This window comes from Xenopus laevis, chromosome 2L (assembly GCF_017654675.1).
Source record: "Xenopus laevis strain J_2021 chromosome 2L, Xenopus_laevis_v10.1, whole genome shotgun sequence".
NCBI lineage: Eukaryota > Metazoa > Chordata > Amphibia > Anura > Pipidae > Xenopus > Xenopus laevis.
The window spans coordinates 137,166,875-137,190,597 of NC_054373.1; the positions used below are offsets into that span (position 1 = coordinate 137,166,875).

Here is a 23,723-nt window from a genome sequence, read left to right on the forward strand (position 1 = left end):
TAGAGATCTTTAATGGTACTGGTATGGGATCTGCTATTTAATTCAACATACAGTACATGGGACCTGGGGTTTTCTGGATAATGCATCTTTTTTTTTAATGTGGAGAATGATGATTTGAGGCTGCTTAAAATATTTAAATATAAAAAATAATATTGAACATTGATTTAGTCTAGCTAAGTTAGAATAAAATACAAGGCAAGGAGTGTGTGTCATAAAGAAAAGCAAATCAGTCAAACATGAGGAGTGTGTTTACATAGCATACTCTGGGAAATGGCATTACTGTAATTTAGAGCTTATATCCCATGTCATACTACATGGGATACTGTCTCCTGAATTTTATAAATCAGCAAGTTGTAAAATATATTTCAGAGAATGAATAAATTATTAATGCCCTGTGTGGGTGAGTGTGTGTGTGTGCTGTATGAATTTCTGCTATTTTTCAAGAGGTTTAAGGTTAATTAAAATCAGACAAACAATGCACTACAATAAATTATGCAATATCCGCTCATTATTTTGCAAATAATTACTTGTAGATGCTGACACAATTTCTACAGATTTCTGTGCACTGCACAGACATAAGCAGAAGAGGTTGGGCGGAGGTTTGGTATCCCACCTGTAACAACTTTCCCAACAGAGGAGGTCTTGAAAATGATAACTTTGCCCTGTTGCTATAGCAGCCACAGGGGTGTAGTGATCTGTTTACACGATCTCCAGAAAAGAAGAAACAAAACAGAAACAACAAAGCAACCATGCACATAATGGGTTTTTTGCCTGATGGAAGCTGATTTCTCAGCAGACATGGAGGGAGATGCTATTATGCCTTTTACCTTCAATGGAGGGCTGACTAATAGCCAGGGCTATACACTTCTTATAAGTGCTACTTTAAACTCACATGGCATTTTTTAACCCTAATAATGTAGGGTATATTTATTTAGTCAGACACACAGATTCAGTAGTGTGGCTAGTACACTGAACATACCTTGCAAGTGTGCAACTCCCCTGAACAAATAACGAATGCTTTCTGTATGCAGTGTTGTAAATTATAGTGTACACACCCAGGCTTTAAATAAGCTCCATGTATCATACACACATCACAAGAGTCGCTGTCCTTGGGGAATAAACTAAAGATAAACAGACTTTTCCTAAGGGAATACACACACTTTTAATTTAATTCTCTCCTGACATTAGACAAAACACTTATTATATAGATCTGAGAAAGGATGTACAATTAGATGGTATTATCAGGCTTTCAAGTCAGTACAGAGAACGTGCAGCCTCTGTGAATACAGTATATTTTAAAAAAAAAATAAAAACCTTAAATGTACAAAAATAGTATATAAAACATTAAATAGTATTAAAATGCATTAAAAGCAAATTTAAGAAATTCAACATAATCCTTGTCCCCCCACACATTAACAAAAAACATTCAACTAAATAAGCTATTGTAGGGGGGTACATTTTTCTGCTGCTCTCAAGGGTAGAGCATTGCTACATGCAACTACTCACCTCTGTTGGGCCCTCACATAAGTAATGGAGGAAGGGTCTTCAGGCTGAATTAATTATGTGAGGGCCCAACTGAGGTGAGGAGTAACAGATTTAGTTACTTGGCCGACAGTGGTTCTTAAATGGGAACACTATTTTTACTAAAAATATATCATACTTGAAAGCTTCCTTTATATACTTAATATTTAAACTCATACATTCAAATCCCACCCAAGTTTACAATGGTTATTACTTCAACACAAGCGTATCTCAAAGGGTGCTCTGAAGGATTACACTAAGCATTCTGTTAGTCCTACCCACTTGGCTAGTTTCACCTGCACTAAAGGTGGCTATAGACATAACGATTATCAGTCACCTTCAAGGGTGCCCAATCAAAATTTTACGACCTGGCCAATCGATGAGCCGACCTATGCCCAAGTCTTTTGCCAAATTCATTCGGGTCATCCTCCGCCATACACTCACTGATTATCATACAAAACTTAGTCTGTACAATAATTTGTGTGCGTCTATGGGCGCATTAAGGCTCCTAAGTGGAACACAAAGATGCTCTTACCAGCTCTGTCTATCTAACACCCCATTTCTATTCTATAACAGAAGCTTACCCCCAATTTCACTCAAGTTACTTTACGAGGAGTTCTAAGAGAGAGAGAGGGAGAGAGAGAGAGAGAGAGAGAGAGAGAGAGAGAGAGAGAGAGAGAGAGAGAGAGAGAGAGAGAGAGAGAGAGAGAGAGAGAGAACCATTTGTTCCCTCTTCTTATGAAGACTAGATAAAGGAACTACAGTCACTTGGCCTAATGTGAACACCTCCCTCACACAGAGCAGAGGTCACACTTCCTCCTCACATTAGGGATGGTTAACTCCTTACATCGCTACTTTAATATTTATAAGTTGCAGGTAGGTAGGTCAGGTACTTGAGGCTTTGGGGCAAAAAAAAATTTATGAACCTTTGCAGGCTATTACTCAGAAAAAAAGGAAAAGACCAGAATTTTTTGGACTAAAAATTGAGGAAGTCCTATGCACTCCATTGCACTTCGCCTGGTCTGAGCTGGTGAAGGTAAGTTTGGCGAATGAGGTAACGTTCTATAAAATCCGAATCTTAGTGAATTTGTGGAGTGTCGGTTTCCCCGAGTGAAAATTTATCTGGCGTTAGAGTGCGAAGCAATGGTAGCGTCTATCTCCTTAGCTAGCGAAGTGACGCCTGCACCCGTTAGGAAATCGGCAATGTTCCGAAATGACATTACGCTGGCAAATTTTCGCTAACTTACTCAATACGAGGTTACTATATTCATAGATATTATTACATGCAATGTTATCATATCCAAGGCTTTATTCATAGAAATATGGTCAGAAAGTGATATGGAGATATGTTAAAAGACAAGGCATTAGATATATTACATATACATATATATATACACAGTATACATATAAGCAATTTGTGTCAGGTAAGTGTATCAATGCCTGCGGCTGTTGTAACACTTGTCCTGTATAGCATCCCTCTGGATGTGCTCCAAGCAAGACAAGATGCTGAAGGTGAGCACTGAGGATGATCTGGATTAGCTGAGCCATTAGCTATGCTGTTTCAGTATACTTTATATGAAGAATAGGGTGTTAAATCCAGCTAGGAAGTTCACAGAAAGTATCATCTTTACTTAGCTTTGCAATGAAAACACTGAAGAAAAAGTTTGCTTCGCCGAGTTGTGAAAATGGAAATAAAGAGGTATACTGCTCTCTTGTTGTTAATACACTAGATAAATTCGAAATACATTTTTATCTTCTAGGTAGTAGTAACTATACAATTATGGAAGGTTTGTCCAATGTTTTCTAATAATTACAGTTGAGACCATTTACCACTTAAAAGAAAATGTTGCAGGCATTGACGCTATTTAGAAAGGTACTTGCTCTATATGTATCTATGCTCTTTGGCAAGTTGCAGGAAGCACTGATGTGTCCACCCAGTCTGATAAATTATATGAAAGTGCATGAAGTAATGATGCTTGTGCCACAGGAATTCTATACACCCCCACAGATACATCTACCTTATGATATAAAAGTTATAGCCTGAATATTCAGTGAATCTCACAACTTCCGTTTAGAGATTAATGCATGTTCTATCCCTGCTAAGCTGCTATACCTGTGCATGTAACACTTCAGGGGCAGGGTGGGCACTTGGGAGATGAATGTAAGGCGCAAGGGCATTTAGTTATACTTCATTTTGCTTCTGCACCCATGGGTTTGTACAACATTATTTCCAAATGTACTGTATATGTGAATCAGGTTTAGTAACTATGTGGGATGTTTTCTGACATTTAGGAGAATTTTTTTATAGGCAAATGTCAGTGAGGATTTTTTTTTATGAGAAACTTAAAGTGAATCCCCATGGTTATGGAACATAAGCAACTGTTGCCAAGACATTTTCAGTAATATGCTACATGTGCCAAATACATGACAAAGGCAGTGTTCTCAGTATCAGAGCAGCATTAACAATCGTGACATAGTATTTGTGTGATCCACTTAAAAAAAAAAAAAATTCATAGGATTTATTTACAACATACGTACTAACTTCCACAAATGCCACTGTGAAAGGCCAAGCTATTTCATTTTAATTTTAAAGTTTAATTTTCCAATTTGTAGCATACTGTTCATAACTGATTGCTGATTGGTTGCTACTGGCACCTGCACTTGTGCAATTTAGCACTTAGGGTTCTTTCCATCTGCGCTTGATGATTCCCTGCGGCAGATTGAGTACAAACCTATTGAAAATAATAGACTTTGTTAACTCCTGCATTCCCCTGTGGTGTATGCGAGAAAAATGTGCCACATTACATGAAAGTAAAAAAGTTAAAACAAGTTGCCCTTACAATTAAACACAAACACATGTATTTACAAGCAAACTTCTTCATACATTTTCTCTATTCTTCATTATACCATGCAAGCAGATAATCATTGGATTTAAAATATAAAAGTGTTGCTACAAATAAACATTGCAGATTTTCTGCATTTGCAGCAAATAAACAGAAAGGTTTCATACAGTTTTAACAATTTGACAAATGCTTTCTCATCATGTAAGGGGATTCATCTGTTATTTTTGTTAAGGTCAGTATTATCCAGCATGGTGTAAACAAAACACTGTTTGATAATGGCTCGCATAGCTTTGGGCACAGATTTAAAGTATTAAAGGATAATGGAAGACTTATTAGATTAGCCCATGGCATGATCATTTAGTGTCCTAGAAAATTATATGTACTGAATTTGGCCTTCTGTCTTTACAGAGTTGTACAAAGCAAATGCCTCATTATTAGCCTGTGTACATGATGATAGAAGTTGAAATGAATCATACACATTAGTCTGAATCTTTATACAAGACCTGCAATATGATATCACATAATTTAGATGCCATGAGGTTAATATGAGGCAGTTACTGATAGCAACAAACTTAGACCGGGCTATATTTGTTGCAAATAATTGGAGTGTTGCTTTTCCAGAGAATGATAACAAAATTATTTATTTATTAATAAGTAATATTAAATGTAGTTTTAGTGGAGTATTTAATGGGAGGAGGAAGTACAAGTTATATAGGGGAAGTAGGAAGTAGAAGAGCAAATGAAGACAATGTCCTACCCAACTCCCCCGGGTAGAGGGATGAGGGGCTGGCCAGGGATAAAGAACAATTGTCACAGCTTTGGTGTGGTAGGTCTGCCCTAGTAGAGAGCCAAAAATGGGGTAAAAAGATTCTGAACTGACTGGTGTGCTTTTGTATTCTAATGCAGGAGATGTTAATGGATACATTGGTTCGATTACAATACAAACATGGTAATGCAAAAAAGGCCCAATGCTTGTCAAGATCCAGTAACCCATAGTAGCCAATCATATGGATGTTGTCAGTTGACCAGAAAATGCTGTCTGTCAGTCTGTGGATTGGTTGATATGAGTTATTAGAACAGTAGCAAACTTTGTACCTTATATTACATTACCCTAGTGCATCTGTTTTAGTGTAAGACCTTTGTGTAAGAATCTTCGATTAGCATGTGAACCTCTAACAATTCAAGCAGGTCTTCACAAACAGAATAAAGAAAGGATTGCAGAAAAGTCCAGCTATTTTTTCACAATACTATTGTGTAAACAGGATGATTTTTTATTAAGCTTTACAATTCTTTACTGCTTAGTCACTGCTATCGTCCCCTTTAATTACACAATTGTCTAGATGTGTATGGGAGTATAATCTATGTAAAGTGCCGTGGAATTATAATATCAATAAATAAATGCTAGCTCTTGTTCAGGCAGCAATTTTAAACATTGAGGGTTTCCTGCTGATGATTACAGACTAAAATGAATATATATAATAAATCACTTAGTTTTAAGTCAAAAGTTTTAAGATGTTAATACTTTTGAATATATATCTCAGTTATCCCAGACACATCATACACACCTTAGGTTTAATAGTTATTTAAATATCCTTTTAAATATGCTTTTACAAAAATGTCCCTTCTGCCATATTTTGTAGATAGCATGCATTTCAATTTGACAAAGACTATTTCTTTGTTTCATAAGAATAAAAGAACATGAAATGCAAACACAGGGCATTACAGGGTGCCCAGAATATGTATTCTTACTACTTTATAGTATGGTAAACAGATGGAATAACAGACACTCTTCCAAGAAGCACACCATGCTTCAATTTCACAGGGTGCTATTCAGCTTCTAGTATAAAAACAATTTAAGTATTTATTTAACTGTTTCATGACAAATTATTTTAATTTTTCTTCATCAATAATTAACAGTACAGAGGAAGTGTTAAATGTGTTAACAACTCGATCAAACTCATATTTTTTATATAATGAGCGGTCTAGATAAAACAATATTCTTAGACTAAAATTTCACAGAATGATTAGCAGATATTTTGCTCTGTTTTTTTTTATATAATTTTACACTTAATTTGCCTGTAATGTCATTTAACATGTCTTGTACCCGTTAAATATATATGCCTCCTCATTTGAAAGTAAGAAAGTGCATATTTTTATTCTGATTTTCTTAACTACCTGATTCAAAAATGTATGAATTTAAATTGAGTCTTTGTCTAGGATTAATCAAGTAAACCAAAGCACTGCACTTGAGAGCAGAATAATAATATCAAAGATGGATAAGAAAAATGAGAGACAAGGAAAACCTGTTATGCATAAGGTATCTGAAAATCACACTGCCAAATTAGTGGGATACAATGTTAACATTAAGAAGATTTTTTTGTATGTAACAGGCTGCTGTTAAAAAAGCAAACATGCAAAACGAGAGATAGGGCTTCATTTACACATGCCCCCGACACAAGTGCTAGTGCAAGGAGACACACAGCATAACTAAAGTAAACCGCAATCTTGTAGGGCTAGGCAATAATCTATAATACATGCCTTCCACATGAGCCCACTGTATAGTTTGTGTTTCATATGCTAGAAAATGTATGGGGGAAACCGGTTACCCAAAAAAATATTTTTTTAAGTTCTTTTGCAGGCTTTCCACTAAAAATGGAGGAAGTCCTATGCACTCCATTGCACTTCGCCTGGTCTTAGCTGGCGAATCATCGCCAGTGTTAGTCACTTCGCCCTTTATTAAATGTGCCCCTTATTTTTAGATAACATTCCTTCTATATTAAAATGAGTATAATGCACTGGCACATTCTTATTTTTCAAATAATACATCTCCTGTAAACAGCACAAAATCAAAACCCTTAGAGCTCATTCAGTGAGAACACCCAGACACTACCTGTGGTCTGCTCCTCACTCTGGGTTCAAAATCTGACATGAAATGTAGAGAACAATGTTGACCTTTCCTTACCACATGTTACAGAGTGGATAAGGGATACCTACATGATTCCCTCCACTGGACCCAAACAAATAGATTACTGTAGCTACAGTACACAGGCAGCGGTGTGTTCATGGGGGAAGTGCCTATGTGAACAATGGCACATGTGATAAGATTAAGCTAGATACAGCATAGACTCCCAAGCTTCCAATCTAGTTTCCTCACAGACACCTCTGGATTATTAACCAGCTAACCTGTGTTCTAAGGTAAAATCTGTCTAACATTTCATGGTGCAGGAAGAGCAGCAAATAGCTGCACCATAAAGGAAAAAACTGTGTCTATAGCCCATAACCATCTATTGTGATTGTTATAGGCTGAGATTAGGCAGTAGCAAATTTTATTTTTACTGATGCATATAAAATTTTTGATGGTCAAGGATGTGATCTCTGGTAAAATTGTAAAGCCGTGAAAGTATTTATGCAACTTTATAAGATTGCTGTAAAAAATTAACATCCAGAAATTCATGGAACACTTCATAAAGACTCTCATTATTGTCCTGCCCATTAAAACATAAATGTTACCGTTAACGATGAATCTGCTTTTAAAGCATTGTTTATGATGCGCCAGCTTCATATTATTACTTTAATCAGCTTTATTTTGTGCTATAAATATGTTCTTTAATTGAATGCTTTGCCAAGTTGGATTTCAAGCAAACTACCTTAGTATTCATAGGACATTTCTGGAGTAGAATCCCTATTTTATCCTAACCCGTGGCATTCAAAAAAAGGTTCCATTTATTTCTTCTCATGGCATATGTGTTATAATGTCTGTCTGTATTCTGCAAACAATTGTGTATGAGCAGCCACAGATACACAAAACTGTTGTTCAATCTTCAAGTTGCCATAGAAACAGGAGATCCCCTGAGCTGAACACTGAAGTTCTCTTGTTACCACAGAAGCCTCATGCCTGAGCTGCTGTTTTATGTATGGGTCTCATAAAGATACGTCTACATTTTCCTACTGATTTTTGAGATTTAAAGAGAAGAGAAAAGTCACAATCAAATAAAAAAAATAATAAGCAAATATTTTATGGCATATTTATTTTTTTAGGAATGAATGTAATAATAATATGTATCAAGAAGTCAAATTTTACTCGTATTGAATCACAATGAGTTATTTTCTTTTTGCAAATACAACATGAATTTTTGTCTACAGGAAAAGATTTGCCCTAGTGCTTATCTAAATAAAGAAAACATATCCAGTGCCAAATTCTACATTTCCATCTACAAATGCAAAAGTAAATACTGAGGGCCAGGATTAATGATTCTTTAATTAATGTGCATAGCAGTAAATTAACTGATTCCACAAGGGTTAATACAACTTGCATAAAAAATGTCTGCATAAAAAAATCATGCATCTTTCTCTATTAATGTGTTGAAAGTCTGAACTGCTTAAATGTGAATGAGATAAATAGATTTTTATATAATTATCACCTTACATCCTTGTCTTATTATGTTTAAGAGGAATATATACAGTAAATATGTTTCACAAATAAATTGGGGCTTCTATTAATTATATGTTTTCATTAAATATCAAAATTATATATATATATATATATATATATATATATATATATATATATATATATATATAGATATATAGATATATAGATATATATATATATATATATAGATATAATAAAGTACTAATGGATTATTCTATTGCTTTTACCCTTATTACCCTTTTACCCACTCACAGCCCTTGGAATTAAGGGTGTATTTTCAAAAAACTTGTATTTTTAGAATATTTTTGGTGGTTTACAAATGAATGCATGTTAAACAATAGCAGTCATTTACAATTCGCAGGGCAAGGTACAAAGTGAAAAAATCCACTTTGTTTCATGCATGTTGCTTCCCAGCAGAATTGGTACAAGTCTCTGCACTATGTTTTGGAGACCTACATTTGTGCCATAAATACAATATTCTTATGGAGTGGGTGGGGGGATATCTTCAATTCCCTAACTTACATGTCATTTGTACACATATGTTAAAGGGTGGTGGCAGGCATGGGCTGTAAGGGCAGAGTTCTACACCTCACTGTGGATCTTTTATTTGACAAGAGGAGCAGAGTGCAGCCAGATAAAGGAAGTAAGTACTAAGGAGAGTGCTTTTGTTACCCTTGGTTCTCTTGCACTTCGGTCAGGGGTCTAAGTAAATAACCCCAAGCACAGATCAAATAATCTATAACATACTAAAAGGTAACTTAAATGCGAACCACCCTTTAAAAAAAAAGCCAAATTTTTTGGGATTTTGCCTGAAAAAGTCTGATTTTATGGCTAAATCCAGTGCAGAGCACAGACCTCTCCCATTGACTATTATACAACCTCGGCAGGTTTGAGAAATGCGAATTTTCAGATTCTGACTTTTTCCATCCTCAGGGTATTTTATTACTGGATTATTTCCAATAGTAGCATTGCAAAACAGCACAAAATATAACTGAATGTGTATTGCCTTTAGTGGCTGTAACCTAGCTGATTGGTCCGCAAAGAATAGCTACCAAACATGCAATTCAGGGCAATTTAGGACAGCTTCATTAAGATAAAATATGAGGGAAAATACTATAGCTATTGCACAGCATTTCCAGATACCGCAAACCTATTGCCTTTACTTCATTTTCTTATATCAACAACCCTATAGGGAATAATGATACATATCTTGCAGCTAGAGCTTGTAATTTGTGCAGAACTGATCACTACAAACTATGCCTTGGGCATCAGTTGGTATCATTCCCACATCCTTTGTATATAAGCAACATAAAAAACAACAGATATAAACATACAAAAACAAAGCTATTTCCTGTGAAAGATGCTTTTCTCATTTTTATAAAAAGCAAGACTTTGCTACAAATAAAAACTGGCTGGAATTTGCACTTATTGGCTACATAATCAATTGTCTGCAACCAGTCAGCAGTGCATAAATCTATGCCCTGCAAATAACTGTTGTTGAGAGACTTAATGCTGCACAGTGAAGATAATGGATGCTTCAGTCTATTTATAAGCTGTTAAAATCAGCAGCTGAGCAGATTTTATCAGTAGCATCCTTAGAATAGGGTTCACTCTTAAAACAAGGGCAACAAAGTTCCCTCAAGAAAAAAATACAGCTTTGTTAGATACTAACAAAATTGTTTCTAATTTGCCAATAAGTGCATTTTACATTTTTTCAGCCACCACTTACTCATGTCAGTACTATCAAGTAATCCTTTTTAATCCTTTCAACAGTGACACTAATTATTATGGAAAAATACCCTGGATTTGATTGGCTAAGGGTTAGAACAAGAACACACACAACATTAATGGCCCTTACTAGACTATTCTGTAACATAGTTATATATCTAGTATATCCAAGAGGAATACACTTCAGTAACAGTTTCACAATGTACTGCTTGGATGCAGATTAGAGAAAAAAATATTATTATCAGGAAAAAAAGCATTCACAGGACTTCACCACACAGAAGGATTATGGAGGTTATTTACTAAACTCTGAATGCAAAAATCATGAAAAATTGGTGATTTTTTTTATATCGGACTTTTAAAAAATCACAAATGTTTCGAAATTTATAAAACCTAGAGGTTGGAAAAATCTGGCATCTCAGACCTGTTGAGGTTGCATATAAGCCTATTGAAGGAATCCCACTGATATTTTTTATGTGCGCTGAATTTTAGTGCAATACACCAAAGTTTTTGGAGTTTTCGGGTGAAAATCCCCAAAAAATCGCGAAAATCGGATTTTTTCCTGCAAAGCAAATTTTCTGGAAAATGTAATAATAAATAACCGTAAAAAACCCGAGTGGATTTGATCGGAGTTTGTAGCAAATTGTTTTTTGATAAATTCGGACTTTGATAAATAACCCCCTATGTGTTTAGTGTTTCTGTTTTCCTACTGGAACCTTGAAACATGTCAACCCTGCCTTTTGTATACCATAGAGCTGAATCATTATATAATCATAGCATAGGGTTTACAGTGCCAATATTGTCCAAGATCACAAATAATCTATAACTGTCACACACTGGATTAGATTTGATGAAAAATACATCAAATGCAGTTTATGCACCATAGACTTTACTTGCATTTTCACATGACAAACTCTGGTATACATTTTATTTATTGAATTGAAGCTGGTCCAATATACTTCATGCATTCCCATTTTTAAAGCATTAATGACATATCCATTTTCAAAAACAGGGTAAAATGTTTTGACAAAGCAAAAGCCTTTTACTTGTTTTCCTCTGTTTCTATAAACCGATCAGGCACAACATTAACATGAAAACTATGGCTAATTTCTTTGGAATGAAACTAGTGGTTTCTAATCCTCCATTTATGTCAAATATTTTGAGTTTAATATAATTATTGCACATTATATGAAATGTGTTGCTAAAGGTGAGACATTTATAGTATTTAAGTTTTACATATGAACACAAATTTACAAAATCTGCTCTTGTTGCTGCTGAGAATCTTTATGTGCTAGAAAAGCTGTGAATTTTACAAATCGTTAAAAAAAACTAAGTTCAGATTTCCAAGACTGCACAAAGGCAACATATCCATGGAAATTTTATGCTTAGTAGAGTAAAAAAATATGCATTTATATATTGGCATTAAATAGTTTTGTATTTTAGCAAAATATAAATATATATGCACAGAGTTTCTTTTTAGTACTTTTCTTACATACAGTCATTATATAAAGGCTTCATTACCTATTGGAGTGTAAGGCTATATTTTTAACTTTGATTTTGAATATGTTGTTGCCTCATAGTTATCTTTTCTAATATGCACAAAAGAACTATCCAGTTTTCCAAATAAATGTATATATGGGTTAATGTTTCAGTATAGCCAAATATCTATGTCATACATGTTATAAGTACCACTGCCCCAGATGAAAGGCATTTAAAGTATTTATTGCCCTTTCTGAAAACTTTTTTTCATTGTGTTTTTTGATTCTGTCTGATTTCACGTCTGAGACTTACTTCCTTCATGAACTATGTCAAAAAACTTGATTTATTTGAGAAGCTCTGTCATATCTCTGCCATATCACCTCTCACTGTTTTATCTTTTAAGGGTATGGCATTGTTGACTTGCTGTTAAGATGTGAAAATAATAATGCTGAAAATATCCTTTCCCCCGAATTGCTTGATCTTTTCAGACTTTTTCCCGAAAAGTCAGAATTATTAAGATTTTTGTCTAAAAAGCCCAAAATAGTTGGATTTTTGGGCTAATTCCAGTGCAGATCAAAGAAACTTTCAAATAGGATAGGGACCTCTCCCATTGACTAACTGTATATACAACCTCGGTAGGTCTGAGATGCCGGATTTTCGGATTCAGACTTTTTCCATCCCCGAGGTTTAATAAATATCAAAAAACTATAGTTTTTTCCACAAAAAAAAATGGTGTTTTATATAGTCAAATTTAGAGTTTTTGGCACTTGGACTTTAATAAATAACACCCTAAATGTCCTTCACATCATGCTGTGTATGTAAAGGAAACAAATGGAGAAATGGTATTTTTCAACATTTGTTTCCTTTTTTTGAGAATATTTCTGTGACCAGAGATATGTTGTTTTATTTTCAAGTTAACAAAGCACTGTTCTGCACCTAGAAGCAGAAAAAAACTTGACATGGGACTATTGATTTTCTAAACTTCTTTTAAGTTTATGCTGTGTATGGAATACAATAAAGATAAATATGGAGATTGCTTGTGAATACTGACAACCCACTAGGTGCTAGTAAAATATTCTGGCTCAACCATCAGAAACAATCAACATAGCAATATGTTTGTTTAAAGGTGTGACATAGTTCATACACAAGAATGCCTGCAGATACCATAGCCAATATAGAGCTAACATTCTATTTGTATCTAATTTAACTAAGTGCTACCTTTGTAATACAAAGTCCATGCACTGTGCCAAAGTAGAAAAATTTCCATCCTTGTGTCAATTTTTTTCTACACTGGAATAACTTGCCTGACTGTTAAAATCCATTAAACTGTCAACTATTGCTTGATATGAACCATGAGTCTGCCTTCTAAGATATTTTAACAGAAATCCATTTGCTATCAAAATGCATATAATATATACAAATGGAGACATGACTACTTAGTGCTTTGTATTAAAGAAGAAAAATTACATGGCAAATATTAAAGAAAAAATATCTATAGTAGTTATACAGTAGTATTAGGTTATATACTTATTTTAGACTATTCATAGTTTAAAACTAATGTTATGTTCTAAATGTATACTGTGAGTCTCACGAGGCAATACATATATTAATATTATTATATAAATACCTATATATTATTATATTATATAAATTTTATAGTATAATCTTTTTCAAATACCTTACCTGTGCACACAGTTTTGCATACTGACTTTGTATTACAGCGATCAATTTTTTTACAGCAGGGATCTGAAATTGAAAATACAGCTGTTTATTATAATGCCTGTTTATCTGTAGTAATGATGCAATATAGAAGTATCTAATTGTAAACACACTGAAAATTAAGAGACTGGCCATCAATTCTACATGTCAGATTTCTGGGATGTTTTATACAATATCTGGGTTTAGCAGAAATTAAATCAATATTTATTAAGTTTGCTTTTCACAATGGATTTACTATATGATTTACTAAATGACCATGAATTTGTGATACATTAATAGTTATACATTTTAACCACAATTATGCTTGTAAATTGATTAAAAATCTGTTTGAATACCACAAGCAAACAGAGCCTGAGGAAATACTGCTTGGCCCTATGCCCAAATCTCCCTCCCACTGGTCTTTTTACCAGCCTGATTCTAACCTCATTCATTAAAGCATCTACCTAAGAATATCACCCCCACCACTCTTGCACCTTAGACAACTGTCTCTGTTGCCTACCCTGTTCCAACCCTGCCAGAAAATAAACATATTGTAAACTATTGGCAGAAAATTGCTGAGATATGGTTTTTTAAATTAAAATATCTAAGAAATCAGTCTTTCTATAAATGTATGCTTTAATGTATTTGTATTAACATTTTATGTAAATACAATCATACAAACTATTCATTATAAAAATGTTTTATAATAAATGTTAAACTTAATTGATATGCATATGCATGGTTTATTGGTTTACAAGCAAATGCAAAGAAAGTCAAATTGTTTGAAATGTAATTTTTTAAATAAATGAAGTTAAACAAACTAGAACTATTATGCAATATGAAGAATTGATGCTAACAATTTGGCATGACAGAAAACATTTAAAATTGAGAATAATCAATATACAGGATATAATTTTTGTTGGAAATTAAAATGTCTTAGCAAACAGTTTTTCAATTAATTCATGGTTTAATGTCTTTATATTATATTATATTTAAAATTCTTAAAAATAATACAACCTATTAATTAAAAAAAATAAAAAAGTCAATCATATTTTAGAAAGTAATTGATTATGAATATGTATGGTTTATTGCGTCTCAAGCAAGTGCAAAGAAAGTCAAGCTATATAAACAAGCACTATTATTCAAAAGATTTTCTTTCAGAACTAACTGAAAAAATGTGAAATTGAGAATAATCACTTTAGCTTTTCTGTACATCATTAGTTGTGAAGGAAATACATTCACTATAAAGTAGTCAACTATAAATGAAATGCAAATAATGAATTTAAATATTTATATGGCTATGAGCAAGTGCCTTCCTGAGACAGATCGACGTGCCCCACTAAGACTGCAAATAGGCTGATTATAATTTTATAATATACTTATCTATTTAGATATCCATCAAATAATTATTTGTTATACAGGTATGGGATCAGTTATCCGGAAAACCAAATTATATTTAAAACTGGTTTCTTTTTTCTCTATAATAATAAAAGAGTACCTTGTACTTGATCCCAACTAAGATATAATTAATCCTTATTGTAAAACAAAACCAGTTTGTTGGGTTTATTTATTGTTTACATAATTTTCTAGCAGATTTAAGGTATGAAGATCCATATTACAGAAAAATAATTTATCCGGAAACCCCAGGTCCCGAGCATTCTGGATAACAGCTCCCATGCCTGTACTGTATGTTACAGTCTATAGAATTGAAATCAACCAGTTTCTTTGGTGTTTTGGACCATTTTAATGTGCACATCTTGGCAAAGCTGCATACAGGAGGGGTAGATGGCACATGAGTGTCCCCTAGTATGCCAACGTCTTTCACAGCATTCAGAATGTGAAACCCAGGAGATGTGGGAGCACATTGTGTACATGTAGGCTATCTTGAACTTTGCAATGGAGCTATAAATGGAGCTATAAAATCTGCAATTTTGCTGTTCTAAGCCTACATAAATTTACACTTAGAGGCAGATTTATCAAGGGTTGAATAAACTCCCATCACCTCGAAATTCAAATAAAAATGACCAACCAAAATGTATAAAAAAAAAAAATCACATTTTTAACTTCGGGTGAATAGGCTTTATTAATTCAATTTGAATTCGGATCGTATTTGATCAAATTCAAATCGAAGTATTTTCCAAAAAAACCTTTTTTTAAAGTCCACCAAATTACTCCAAATAGGTTCTAGAAGGTCCCCCAACAGCAAAAAGAGCAATTCGCCAGGTTTTAGATGGTGAATAGTCAAATTTGAATTTTTAAAGATACAGCTAATTTTTTATAAAGTCCTTCATAAGTAATCCCTATTATGTTGTATGAGAGATTTTGTGATTACTTAATATAAAAATATTGTGCGAGCAGTTTGAAATACAATTATGTAATGCAGATTATAATGAAGGTTATATACATTAACTGCTAATCCATAACCTATTTGTATGCAAACGCAAACAAAAGCCAACAAACTGTTCTTTTAACTTACAGTATCACTTCAAATTGCAACCCAATGAATTTAAGATCTTATGTCTGCTTTACCATGTTCAGAGAAAAAAAGATGCTATGCCTCTGTTGATTAATCAGATTAAAATTATTCTTAAATTAAATAGTGGTGACTTATTCTGCAGTGGTTTATAGAGATAATACATTATTCACATCAGTTCCTGCCCCAGTACAGCTTATAGCTTAAAGCACCTATAACATTCACACAAACTATGGTCAGTTAAATGGGAGACAATTAACCCGACTTCATGTTTTTGTCCGAGGCCACACAAGCACAAGGAAAACATATAGTTTCCTGCCTGGAATGAAACCTAGGATCCCAGCACTAGAAGACAACAGTGCTGACCGTTGCCATGTTCAAAGAAATAAAGATATTATTTTTGTTTCAATCTATATGGCAGAACAAAATAGTGCCAACTTCTGCATCTTCTCTTTAATTTACAACTTTCAAACTCCTTGTCTTATTAGACAAAGTTAAAGAAAAAAACATCACAATAAAAATAAATCAGAGCTATGAAAAATGTAGTAGTTTCACTCAGTTGGAATGGCAGTATATTTTGCTAGACTTTGTTCTCTCCTTATATAAAAAGCATCCACATTATTAAGCCAATTTATCCTACAACAATGCATCCAAATGACAGGTATATAGACAAAGTACTTTCACAATTCCCAAGGGCCTAATTCTTTTATGTACAGAACTTGAGATGATATTCTGCATCTTAGGAAAGAGATCTTGCAGGGCCTTCACTTTTATTTCAAAATTTAAAATGGCATTAAAACACCGTTAGCCTTAGATAATGATGCTGACACAAACATTGTTTGGCTTGCCATTAGCAGCAACAGATAGATAATATGGCATCTGCTAGAATACTTGAAAACACAGGAACAGCTGAGAACACAGGAACAGTTCCAAACCACACAAAAAGTGTTGTGTAGGTAAAAAGACTGTTGCCTAGCAAGCAATTTAGCAGTTGCATTAAATGTACATGTATATAAAAAAAGCTAACCATAATTTAAACATAAATCAACTCCCACAGAAAATAATAATTTACATTTGCTCAAGTCTCCTTGAGGGGAGAGTGGTCACATGCCATGGCTCTTAATCACATAAAATACTTAATAATTAATAAAAACAGCAAACACTATAATGGTATGCCTTAGATAAGTTAAAAATAATGTTTTCCCTTCAACAGGTACATAGACTACTGTATGTGGTATTAACTGTTATATGTAAAAAAAAAAAAAAAAAAACATGCGTGGACACTGCAACAAAATATCAAAAAAGCGTGCAAAGTACACAAGGTAACAAAGGCTACTCTACTCACTACTAAAGGAAAATAATTTGCTCCACGCCTATGGTTTTATTGAGGAAGTAGCTACTAGTTACAAACGTAATGAGGACATAAAAGAAGGCAGGTATTTGAAAGAAAAACTGACTAGTTCCTGCATTTATAAACAAAAAATATTATGAATAAGAATGATAATTAATTATCCTTTATTTATATGGCATTATCGTGTTCAACAGCACATGCCTTTTGGAAAAAGGGTCAGTGCAGTGTCAGAGAGAATTTTAGGAGAATTACAATTTAACCACATTTTTGCAGCGACTCTTTGTTTGGCTATTCTGTGAAAATGTGAGTTTTATTCTTCCTGAACTGGGAAGCTGATATCCCTTTGCAGAGATAAATAAGCGTTGTTGATATAAAAGCAAAAGATGGGACAGGAATTCAAACTAAGGGGGCATTTAAATGTACTCTGAAGTGGTCAATTGCACTAAAATCAACCCAGCAGTCCCACTAATGATGCTATCACGATGCTTTTAAAATGTTTATTTCTCACTGAGTGCCACTAGACATGATTACGGTTAAAAAGCTCTTTTTTTGTAACATGCAATCGGAAAGCCATAATCACAGAGTTTATTTATTTTCTGAGGCTTTGTAAATGTTCTGCAGACTATTGCAAGGGGGAGAGGGTTACAAAAACAACAAGGCTAGGACTGGAAAAGAAGACTAGTCTGCTGCTTAAATAAAAAGGTACCACCAGTGTGAAATGTCTTCTTTAAAAGGGCACAACATATTTATACAGATCAATGTCCAATTATAAACATAGAGCCAGTATGGTAAAAGGTCACAAAATAATAATCTTTCTGGCATTTATTACTTGGAAAACAAGGTCTTGTAAAGGGCCAGTGCTTCACATATAATATAAATTACATTGCAGAACTTTTATGGTTTTGAATTTTCAAAACAGAATGTATAATACCACATATACAGACACAAACATATTAAATGATACTGTATTTTAAAACATGTAAACATTTATTTAATATGAACTTGTGTTATGAAAGAAGAAATATTCTGGCGTAAACAGAAGTATTTACAGTATAATATCTATTTACTAACAATAAAATATTATCATATTCTATACTTTCAAACTAAATTTATGACAAGATATTGAAATACCTATATAAAAATGGAAAGAACATCTTTTAAGATATTTGGTAGGTGCAAATACTCTCTAGAATTCGGGAACGACAACACCATTCATTAAAAATAGTATTCCAGGCCCGGTGCACAACAAGGTGGCTTTAGGATTTAGGACAAATATCGTGTTTATCCTGCTTAACTAATTCTTCCTTCCAAGATATGACACTCCTTAATCCAGCTGCCAGCCCTACATACCCTTTACTGAAGGGTATAGGAATATGTGGTGAGCCAATTTAATCAAAACTAGACAGCTCAGTACACAGAACATAGTAGTCATGAGCGAAATGTTTGGCCAAGTTTTGCCACAAAAATGATGCCCATAGACTCTAATGGAAGGGAAAAAATGACGTGCATAAAAATAGACTTTAATGCATTTTGGCATTTTGCTAATTTTTGGCGAAGCAAAACGGGTCAGATTCGCCCATGACTAAAACAGAGCTCTTTAAATAAAAAGGAAATGTCTTTTGACTTGGGGTGCCAAAAGTTAGGCACCCCCCAGTTTTCCTCTGATAGGAGCACCAGCCTGGGGTTTAAGGTAAGTACATACGATCACTTTCGGGTGCTTAACTTTTGGCACCTCCAAGTTAAAAGACCTTTTCTTCTCCTTTAAAGCAGATACTGTAAAAACAGCATAATGTATAACTGACATTTGGAGTTTCAATCTTTTGCTTTATCTTCTAGAACTAACACTATATGGGCAAGCCTAGCTAACATTTCATTAGGGATCCAGTTAGCCAAATTGAATGATTCTCACCACTGAGTCAGCAAGACAATATTTGCAGAGCTACCTAAAATGTATTTCTTTTCATAGAATATAATCCAAAAAGAAAAACTAGACAAAGCAGTGGCTACTAATAATTAAACACAAATACAGACTAAGCAACTAGTTGTTTGCAACATGTTCTTAATTTTTTTCTCTCTTGAGCTCGACAGAATTAATATCAAGCTATAGTTGAGGCAGACTCACCTGGTATCCACCTATGATTAGATAAGATTAGAGAATTTCAATACATTATGTAGAATATAATCCAATAGTAACAAGGGACTGAACTGAAACTCTGGACAGGGAAACATAAGAGAAATTATAAACCTACTCACCCCATTGATCAATAATCAGGGAAAGAAATTAAACATATATAATATATCATGATATATAATATATCACTGGACATGTTTTTGTTGTTGGATTGTTTTATTCGATTTTCACCTAAATTTAATACACATACTGTATGTTTTGAAATATGATTTATTTGTTCTTTGCTTTGCTCTTTTATTTAAGGAAAATAAACATATTTGCACAAAGGGTATCTTTTTATAGTGAAACGTGAATACTTTATGTGCATAAATCAAACCTTCTGTGTACATTTGCATTTATACACAAGTGGGATCAGATATATTGATTGCCTTGACTAAGGTATTTTCAACAAAACCTGTTCTAGCAGGGGGGCACTAAGGTGCTGCAGCTATTGCTGTCTACAGAGTATAAAAGTAGAAACATTTACATTATGCAACTTATGCAAGGCAAAATAAATCCTTCTGGATCATTGTGTTATTGTGTTGATGTGGTGATGTGGTGAAGGAGTTTTGTAACTTGACGAAGTTATGAACTATATTGTGTAAAGCCATCCAAGACAGCATAGAAATCACACAGTAGCAAAGCAATAGCTTTCTGAGAAAGGGCAGTGGCAGATGAGCCCCTCAGGTCAGATCGTGGTGAAAAATAGAAAGCAACTAAAAACAATGCTGAATATTTTGATGTAATTGGAATAAAAAAATGATATAAAATAAAAAATAGTGCTACTGATATCTAATCTAATCTAATTAAAGGAAAGTCTGATATTTCAAAGAACTATTAACCAATCAAACTTTGAATATAAGAAACATGAACCATGAAAAAGATGTGATGTCAAGACTGAAAATCGATTATTAAACCAAAATGTATTACTTTGAAGTTTACTACTCTACCAACCAACAGATTAAAGGAAGCCAAAACTCAGGTTTTTTTTAAAAAGCATAAAGAGAGGAAAGAAAGTAGATAGAGAGAAAAAGAAGTAGAGGTCTCAAGGGTCATACGAGTAAGGGTTGAGGAATACATTTGTCAACACATATAAGCTTACTGACACCGCTTCATTGACTTTGCACCATCATCCAGTTGCCCCAGATTGCATCAAATTTTTTGGGACAGCCTTTAGCAATGTACGTTAACTTTTGCTTAATGAGAGAATTGTTGATCAAGTTTCCAAACGTTAATGAAGGGGGCAATGGCCACCTTCCAATGTAGCATTTTAGAATTCTTGGCATAAACAGCAGTTGCAAATAGCAAAGTCTCATTTATGATCCCAGCTTGAAATCTGCCACAATACCAAGTAGGCAGAGAAGTGGAGAACGTATACCTGGCAAGTTAAGTTAATTTACCATGTATTGTAGATCTTCACCCCAAAACTGTTGGATTTCAGGACATTCCCAAAACACATGTAAGAAGGTCACTATTGAGGTTCTGCACTTGGGGCAAAGATACAAAACTGTGGAGTATAATTTGACCTTTCTGTAGGGAGTAAAATACACTCTATTGAGGTACCTAAGCTGTCATGGATATAGTCAGCTCCGGTATCTGTTTGAGAGTGTCTTCCTACATGTCATCCTCCAGCTCAAGGATGTCCCTAATCCATTTTTGTGTGATGGTACTCAACGGGTTGGGGCCTGTCATGTGTATTATATAAATAAATCACATTGATAGTGGTTTGAGCAGACCTGCCTGAAGAAGGTATTTTTCTATGGTTGTTTCTTGTGTTGTAGTGGGGACACTTGAAATGCATGTTTGAGCTGGAGATAATAAAATACAGTAAAATGTTAGGTGGGAGGTTACATTCCTGCTTTAAAGTTGGAAATCGTTTGACCTCACCATTCTCTATAATGTCTCTAAAAGATTTCATTTCATAAAAGGCCCAGTAACTAACCTCAGGGTTGAGTTGGAATTGGGGTAGGTGTGTGTTCCCCCACAGGGGAATCCAGACAGACCATAGTGAGGGAGTGCCCACGGCTAGTGCCAAGGCTTTCTAGAAGCCATGGATAACAGTAGCCATAGGGGTAGTAGCAATAGTTTTGAAGTTAAGACATGGATGTCCCTCTGCTCACAGAAAATTCATTAGAAAACTCTCTACCCTCGTAAACCAGCGGGCTCAAGATGTGATGAGAAAATTGTGCAAAAATGTTCACTCTGCCTGGTAGTGAATGAGAGAGCTTGCCAGATATCCAGCTTCACACTAAAGGAGTGTACTATAGGGTCTAAATTAAGTGGGTCAATGGGGAATATAACCATCTTGATACGTTTGGAGGGAGACACCACATTCATGTGGGTTGGGTTTTAGCCTGTCTGTAGCAGGATTGAGAACAACGTTAAAGTCCCCTGCCCATTTTGTGGGCATGTAACCATAGTTGACTGTTTTTTTTGGACAATTTCATTCAGCAATTGCATGTCTGCTGGGGATGGGACATAGACATTAATTATAAGATATGATGTCATCAAAATGTGTCCTTGGAGTATCAGTATCTGTCTAGTCTGTTGGCAGACCTTCAAATTAAAATTGAGGACTTTCCTTACAAGTATGGCCACTCTTCTAGAGTATTTGGCAGTGTATAGAGCAGACACCCAATGGTGTTTTAGGGTGCAGTGTCTGCCCGTCTAAGTGTGATTCTTTTAGGGGTATGAAGTCAGTGCCAGACTTCTGTAATGTGTCTAATATAACATTTCTCATTCAACCCCGTATATTCCACTTTATAACCTAAAATTTACCAGTGATCACCAGATGATAGTGTAGTATAGTAAGGAGTAAGCCATATGGGGCAACTCCAAGACTGCAGACAAACGCAGTGCAGCTGGGTCAACAATGATGGTGTGGCAGACCCTGGGGCATTCCCAATGCCAAGATCCACATTATGACAATGGTAGATACATTAGGCCCTTCATCATCATCATCATCATCATCATCATTTATTTATATAGCACTGTCAAGATACGCAGTGCTTTACTGCAGTTTCTAGCAAACAGGGAATAAATGGTGGATAACAAACAAGGATTACAGAGTACAATAGGGTTAGAAGGACCTAGAGATTAGAGTTTACAAACTAAAAGGTTAGGGTACAATTGAGACATTAGGATTATATAAACACTTTGTCATTTTTGATACAGCAATGATTAATTAAGAGAAAAGAAGAGAAATGATAAAAGCATAAAGTGACTGCAAAAGCAAATCTCCCAACATGTGGCGGCCCCCTCCCAGTATCCTCCCCCAACATGAAGATACATTTTCAACGTAGCATTAAACTATAGAGAGGTCTGCGTTAGGTTCCAATCAATCTTAAGTCAGAGTTCCAAATTAACAGAAAATATTAATAACCATCTCTGCAGGTATGCAGATGTGTGCTGGGCACTGAGTAGGCAGGAGACCTGGAGGGTCAGCTCGTCCTAGCTTCCCAGCTATGTATGCTGGTGAGGTACAGATGTCATTGTGTATCCGCAAGGGTGTCGAGTTAGGATGATAGATGGTTATCATGAGAAGTAAAAAGTCAGTGTCTAGCCTCCTATAGCGTGTCCAGCATCCCCAATGAGGCCTATGTGACACAAGGTGGTGTAGGTTTGTAAGGCAGCTAGACACTGTTGGTTTGGTAGCCTGCACATCGAGTTGGTCGGTTCAACATAGTTGCACAACCTATTGCCACAGAAAAGGACCAGAGAATGGTATATGAGTATGACTCTGTGTCTACCTGTGTCTAACAGCCTTCCACATGTGAAGTGGCCTTGCTACTTCACATGTAGCTGTAGATCCAAAAGTTGTTACAGCCGCTATATCAAAGAAAATTTATTCAAGTATTTAGTAACAGAGAATCTCCATCATACTTTACCAGGAGAGACTGCTGGTCATCTGCTGGTCACCTTGCCTAGACTGAAGAAAGGGTCAGAAGTAGGGATGCAACGGGATTTGGTTCGGGATTCGGCCAGGATTCGGCCTTTTCAGCAGGATTCCGATTTGGCCGAACCGAATCGGA

At 34.8% G+C, this 23,723-nt stretch overlaps 1 protein-coding gene across 7 annotated transcripts in view; it reads right to left on the reverse strand.

The window, feature by feature from the left end:
* The window catches only part of pcdh17.L (protocadherin 17 L homeolog), a 95,347-nt gene that overhangs the window by 34,957 nt on the left and 36,667 nt on the right, over positions 1-23,723 (reverse strand). For 5 of the 7 annotated variants that reach the window (XM_041582458.1, XM_041582457.1, XM_018247301.2 and 2 more), the window contains one exon: positions 13,684-13,746. The exons of the other annotated variants lie outside the window; for them this stretch is intronic. In XM_041582458.1, the coding sequence (XP_041438392.1) occupies positions 13,684-13,746 (63 nt within the window). The remainder of the gene's footprint in view (positions 1-13,683; positions 13,747-23,723) is intronic. 7 annotated transcript variants of the gene reach the window in all.